At 33.3% G+C, this 7,369-nt stretch overlaps 1 protein-coding gene across 1 annotated transcript; it reads left to right on the forward strand.

The window, feature by feature from the left end:
- Positions 1–344: 344 nt before the first annotated feature.
- LOC116026692 lies at positions 345–1,338 on the forward strand. The gene is made up of 2 exons (XM_031268054.1): positions 345–591; positions 827–1,338. The coding sequence occupies exons 1-2, from the start codon at positions 458–460 to the stop codon at positions 1,038–1,040; spliced, it is 348 nt and encodes a 115-aa protein (XP_031123914.1). The 5' UTR covers positions 345–457; the 3' UTR covers positions 1,041–1,338.
- The last annotated feature ends 6,031 nt before the right edge of the window (positions 1,339–7,369 follow it).

Below are 7,369 nucleotides of genomic sequence, written 5' to 3' on the forward strand. Positions count from 1 at the left end.
AGGCAGTGCTTAGGCTGTCTAGGCGGTCGCTTAGCAGGCCAGCCGCCTAGACCACCATTTAAGGTGATAGGCTAGGCGGTCAACCGATGCTTAGCGCCTAGGCGAGAATTAATTAGTGTCTAAGGAAAATTTTTGCAACACTGATATGTTGTGTGCAAAATAGAGACGCTTTTAATATGCACACACCACACACAACATAATGTCTGTGCACTTTTAATCTTCCAATTAATCTCATTCATAGATCTATCATTGGTTGTCATGGACTCAGTTCTCATTTATGTCTAATATATACATATATATAACGACAATTCGTCCAATTCATGGGCCAATGAAAGCAAGCTGAGGTAACGTGACATTAGGTGAGTGGAAGTGGCGATCCATAGTATCTTCCACTTATTTATTTGCTTCCCTTAGCTTTCTTGTTTCTTCAATTCTCCGGTGCGGTAAGGTAGTGAGCATGGACGGCGGTGACAAGGCGGCGTTTTGCAAGTGCGACGATGGGTGGACTTGCACCATAACTAAGACCACCGATCCTTCCAAGTCCGGCAAGGCTTTCTCTAACTGCTCTGGTCCTTGCTCCTGCTCCATCAAGTAACTTCCTTAATTAGCTTCTCCCTCTCCACTTCTCATTCTCTCTGTTAGCTGATTAGGTTAGAGAGTATTAACTGATTGTAGGAGGTTATTTGGTGAATTAGGTGATAGTTATTTGGCATAATTTCTTTTCTCAAAAAATCAATTGAAAAAGTTACTTTGAGCAGTTTTTTGAATTTTAACATTTTAAAATTACAAAAAAATTGATTAATCAAACACTTATATATGTTTGCAGGCCGACTGAGGCGCTGAGCGAGGAAGAGTTAAAGCAGGCGAGGGAGGGGTCGCCGCCGGCGAACTCGAAGGTGTTCTGCGTGTGCCCGGAAGGGTGGTCGTGTGTGGTTTCCAAGACTGATGGCCCGGAAGCCGGCAAGATTCAGTTCGAGTGCGGCGAAGGTTGTGCATGTGTCGTCGGAGAAAATGACACTGTCAAAATTGCTTCTGTCTGACCAACTGAGTTGAGGCCTATTATTGTTTTGCTTAGCAATCTTTAAGGTGTGTTGGGTTTGTATCTCTTTCCTGCCATTGTTATGTGCCAAAAATATTGTAAAAGAAGAATAATAAGAAGAGCACTCAGCCTAGCTAGTTGTTAGTTCATAGTTGTCTCAAGCTAAGACAAGGGAGACTAATTTGAAATCTAGTTACAACTATCCAATCAACTTGGTAGAGATTGCTCGATTATGTGTAATGTTTATTATGTTATATATGCTGGTTTGTTCTATAAAAATCAGTTAAATTTGTCAAAAATTACTTTCCAAAATTACTTTCTAATATTAACCCGGAATTAAAAGATAACGTAACCAATTATAAATACCAAAATTTGACATCGAACAACTCTATTACAAGATAATATACTAGTATTTGTTCTATACTTTCTCAATTTGTTGCAGCCCAAACACTCAATATATACTCACTATCAGGGTTAAATCATGTGACCTTCCCTCAAGGAGAGTGACAAATGTCTCATCTAAACACAAGGTGCTTAGCTTGTAGCCACAACTTGAATGTACCATTAAAAAAAATGCAGAAATAGCTACATAAATTTTCGTCACTAAAGTGTTTGACGACAGAAACGGTCCGCCACTAAAAAGGAAAACTCGTCACTAAAGTGTTTAGCGACGAAAATGGTCCGTCGCTAAGGCTTTGCAATGCAATTTATTTCGATTGTTAAATTTAGTGATGGATATTTCCATCGCTAAACCAAAAAAATCCATTCTAAGTTATCCATAGCTATTCTAAATGAAGCTCGCCTTACTATTCTAGATGGTAAAGCAGCACAAGCATGTAAAAGAGGTTGAGTTGTTCATAGCTTATCTATCTTGAACGTGTGTTATGTACCAAAATAATCATTAAAATCTACTATACTAATAAGAGCCAAAGAGAGTTAGGCCTAAAATGGGTAGAAAAAATGGCGGTCAAATTATTTACTCAAATGGATGGTTCAGATGAATTATTTAATCAAATAGATGGTTAAGATAATTCAGATTAATATTGTTAATAGAGATTACCTAATTTAACCTTATTTTTATGATTATCCGTTAAGTTTTCCGTTAAATATTCTCTTCTCCGTTAATATTCCGTTAACTTTTAACTTACCCATTAATTTCTATAAGAAATGTCTTAGGTTCGAACCTCATTTCAATCAAATTTGACATAATTAAGTTCCTCACTCTATTTACTCTTATTAAATTAAATGAATTAGCAGCTACAACAAAAAATGATACATGTGTATTTCTTTAATTTAGAATTATGTGTCTACAATACCTTTATTTGAAAAAATTTATTCATTATCAAAAAATTAAATTAAATAAGAGAAATAATTTCATTAGTTATATTGTATTTATTTTCTCTCATGCAAAGCTTCTTTACCTTCAAATTTATTAATTGATATTCATTACATTGTCCATTATCTTATTTTTACAATATCTTGTAATTAAATATCAAAGTTATAGTACAAAATAATGTTATATATTTATTTACCAAGTATTTTATTAATACTATGAAAAAAAAATTTAAAAATAATTTGAAACTAATTATATTAACTACTTGGGGATTGGTTGACAAAGAGAGTACTTAAATAACCCAACAAATTGAAGCGGAATCGCTCTATTTTACTCTTATTGAATTAAATAAATTAATAGTGACACCAAAAACTGAAAAACTGATACATATGTATTTCTTTAATACCATGAAAAAAAATAAAAATAAAAATAGTTTGAAACCAATCATATTAACTATTTGGGAGATTTGTTGACCATGAAAGTACTCAAATAACCCATTACCCAGCAAATTGAAGCGAGAAACTACCTTTTAATATTTTTGGAATATATAATATTTTCAATTTTTAAATTTTTATTAATTTATTTAATCTTTTTTCTTAAACTATGTATTTCTTTATCCACAATAACTCATTCAACAATAATGATTGAACCAAATGAACCCCAAGCAGAACACCTAAAGGAAAGTCCATAGCTCCTATATCATAATCTCATTGCATGACGTTGTCATCTATGCTACCAACAATAACCGAATTGCAAATAACACACTACCAACAAAAAGGAAGAGAACAAATAGTAAAGATGAAGACAATGACAATGTTACTCAAAAGAGAATTAAGAATACTTATAAAAATTCAAATGAAAAGTAGTATTTATTTAGACTATCATTTTTAGACCAAATATTTAGACTATCGATTTTACAAGGTTGCAAACATTTATTTTAGTAATAATTATAATGAATTTTCTATATTATCTTGGATTCATATACTTTGAGTTAGATATTTAAATAAAAAAATTCGACATTCAATTACCCATGTATAAACTTCTCCTATATAATCTTGCATTGATATACTTTCAAATATTTATTTAAATATAAACATTGGACATTAACCCATTCGCACATTGTGCGTATAAAACTAGTAAATTAATAAGAGGATCTTAATAGATTAAGAAGCTCCTGGATCTAATATAATGCACTTACTAAATTTCTTTGATGATCTGTACTATGTTATGCTGGTTTATTTGTGTGTTTTAATTAGTACGAATATATTGTTATATATAAGTATACAATTTTATTTTCCATAGGTTCACTCAAAAATTACATAATTTTGAGTCTAGCAATAAGGTAACATCAATTAACAACGAACCTATGAAGCCCCGTTAAAATGATCATAATGTGCATCCATTCAGTTAGTACGTGTTAACTTTCTGATATGAAGTACACACTTACCTATTAAGCATCAACAAGCCCCCCCCCCACAATAGGATTCGAACCCACATTATATTAAGAATAAAACTTTAAAGTGATAGATTGAATCAAACTATTAATCCTACAGGTTGTAATCTCTTCTCCTTTAAATACTGTATTATATTTTGCATATTGCAATATGTGACTAATTAAGAGCTTTCATATCGCCAAAGACCTTGTGGTCAAGCGGCACCCGATATCCCGATTAACACGAGACAGTAACTATGAACAGATACTACTACTCAAAAAAAAAAAAAAGAGTTTTCATATCAATTAGTGTACACATCATGATGCATATAGTACCACACTTCCAAATATTGATAATCCCAATCCTACATAAGGCAGCCCAAAAAGATTTTGGGCCATATACTATGGACTACTCTTTGGGCTCTGTGCAAAACAACTACACAAGTATGAGCCCAACCCAATCCAAGCACATCAAACCAAATGGGAGTTGATTATTAGGAGTATTATTAGTGGTTATGAATCAATAATAGTGTACTGAAATGGCATCAATCAACAAGTTGATGAATGATTGTTAGATATTAAGCTAACAAAAGGTGACAACAAGATGATGATGATGCAGACTGGCTATATATGGCTGACCTTCCTTGGGGCCTGCCGTCAATATTTGCCTTTTTAGATATCTCCAACGTTGCTTTCGAACGCAGTTCAACTGATTAATGAATTCAAAATAAAGTTAGTGGTATGTTTTGGTGGCTGTCATAATATGCGGTTTCTTAAGGACACCTGTATACAAGCACTTTGAGGAACTTAAGGCAATTGAAATAATCCCGCTATTTAATCATCCACCAAAGCAAGCAAGTGGCCTGGGACCTTCAATTGGTTAATGAATCTAAAATGAAGTTAATAATATGTTTTTGTGGTACTTGCAATCTCGAGGTTCTTGTGAACACCTGTATACAAGCACTTTGAAAAACTTTAGGCCGTCAAGACATATCTCGTAATTTACTGATCCACCAAATCAACCAATGAGACCTTCAATTGGTTGACACATTGAAAATGAAGTTAAGAATCTATTTCAGTGGCCATTGTAATGCGTATGTTCTTGTAGAGACCCGTGTATAAACAGTTTTAGAAATTTAAGACTGTTGAGACACATTCTACAATTTTATTTGTGCATTAAAAATATAGGATAAAACTATGTGTGGATTTTGGTTTGGCCGCTTGGGTACAAACCTTTTATCTTATTACCAATATTTATCAATTTTCTCTTTTTTTGACAAATAAAAGAAGGGAATTATACTTTTTTAATTTGACTTTTGTGTTAAAGAAGCTTAACTGCTTGCAAGAAAAGTGTGCAATTATATAACTAAAATATGAGCAGACAGTTAATAACTGCAACTGTATGGAACCAAACTACATATGATCAAACTCCGTACTGGTTGATTTGTCTAACTTTCATTAAAATTGTTGGATAATATACCTTGAGTCCTTGACCAAAGAACCTCAAGATGCTAATATTGTCAATGTTGCAAAGTCATCAAAAGGACTGATGATTCATCTGTTCAACTCATGAACTCAACCCAATCATGTTAAAAGCGAACAGAAATTTAAGGGCTCGTTTATTAACTGAAAAATTTTCCAGTTTTATGAAAAACTGGAGAATTAGATAATAGAAAACAGGTTTTTCTAACCATCATAACGAATTGTCAAAAAGGAATTTTTACTTTAGTAAAAAATCTCACTCTAATTGTCTTGTATAGTTTAATCGTTAAAAATTTTCAACGATCTTCTTTTATTGTCGGTATCATCAATAACTTTCAAATGGTGGCCAGAAAGAAGGACTAGTAATTTATTTTTTTCAGATTTTTAAAAGGGTTAAAAAAAATAAATTTTTGTACTACAACCCCTAGATTTTCAATTACGGTTGAAAATTGTGAATTATATAATTGCTTAAGTAGTTTATTGTGAAATAGACATTAAGACAAGAATAGTAGAATACCGGTCAATAACAAATATAAGACATGAGCAATGGTTTGGTCGTTAGGATGAGAAGTTAACCATATATAGATATGAGAAGCAAACAAAAGAATGACCCAACTAATACCTACCTAAATTGAGTTTTTAATAAGGTAAAATGACACTTTTTGTTTTTAAATTATACAGAATTGCCAATTTTCTTCCTCAATTGCACGGTTATTACTTTTCGTCACTCAATTGTCTACAAAGTAGTTTTTTTCGTCCTCCAACTATCTACTAAGTAACTTTTTAACCCAAATTTGATCGAACTTAGGAACCAAAAAAGCCCCTCCGTAGATAATTAATAGACAAAAAGTGACAATGGGTATAATTTATTAGGATTTGTATTCTAAGCATACTAGAATTCATTCTCCCTCTCCCTATATTATTTGAAATATTATTATTTACCATTTATATCCTAACTGGAATTCTTAGTATCCTTATAAATTTGTCTCAAGTACTTTATATTATCATAGATTTATCAATAATAAGATCATTCCTTCTCATCTGGTATTAGTAGACCAAACGATCCAGGGCTAGCCACCGTCACTAACCCCCACTGTCGGCCAGTGACACCACCTCATCTTCTCGCATCATCTTTGATATTGCCTATCCAACCACAATCTCGATAAATATCCTACAACTAGCCCATCACTTTATCTCCATTAAACATACTTCCTCAAACTATTTGTTATGGAAGACTCAACTTGTTCCCTTTCTCCGTGGTCAAAATCTCAGTGCATACGTTGAAGACATACACATTTATGTGTTCGGCTTCATTTATTAAGGCTCTGGATGAGTGTCCTGTTGTAGCCGTGCTCCAAGTGAGTGCTTCGTTATAGCCGATCTGGCGGCTGAAAATTTGGTCCATTAGGATTCTTTTATTTTGTAGCATCAAAGGAACTACAAGAAAATTGCATCTCTACAAAAACACCCACTAGTAGGCATTTTCACCAAGTCACTAACCACAACAAGGCTAAATAAGTAAATAATCTAAGGGACAAGACATTGTGGTCAATTAACATGTAGTGATTCTCCTAAATGAGAGATCATGAGATTGAACCTCGGTGGAGGAGGTATTGACTCTTTGTGCTCAACAAGAAAGTATAGATGAACAGATACTATAATGTACAAGTAAAGTATAGACAAAAAAGAGACAATAGATATAATTAAGAAATGAAAAAAAAATACTTTCTCCGTCCTAATAACTTAGAGATGAAAAATGTAACTTTCTTGTGAATAACTTCAATTAAAACATAAGCAAACAAACAACGCAAACATGGACAGAAAATTTATGAAAAAAAAAATCAACCTACATTGGTGAAACAAAGTAACATACCGACCTACATACAAACACACCAAAATTTAATGGAAAAACATCATGTGGAAAAAAATGGTATGTGAGACATGACGTCAAAGGTTAGATGATGAACAATTAAGAAAAAGGGTGGTGAGTGATGGGAAGGTCCATTTATGGCCGGCCGTGACTAGCCAGGTAGGTAGTTTCCTGGCGGCAGCGGGGGGGGGGGGGGGGGGGGGTTTGGGGATC

This window comes from Ipomoea triloba, chromosome 8, assembly GCF_003576645.1.
Source record: "Ipomoea triloba cultivar NCNSP0323 chromosome 8, ASM357664v1".
Lineage (NCBI taxonomy): Eukaryota > Viridiplantae > Streptophyta > Magnoliopsida > Solanales > Convolvulaceae > Ipomoea > Ipomoea triloba.

Excerpts from the sequence above, each read along its gene's own strand:
- LOC116026692 (XM_031268054.1), top strand. The coding sequence starts at position 458 with ATGGACGGCGGTGACAAGGCGGCGTTTTGCAAGTGCGACGATGGGTGG. Across the intron at positions 592-826 it reads CCTTGCTCCTGCTCCATCAA|GCCGACTGAGGCGCTGAGCG; the intron begins GTAACTTCCTTA and ends ATATGTTTGCAG.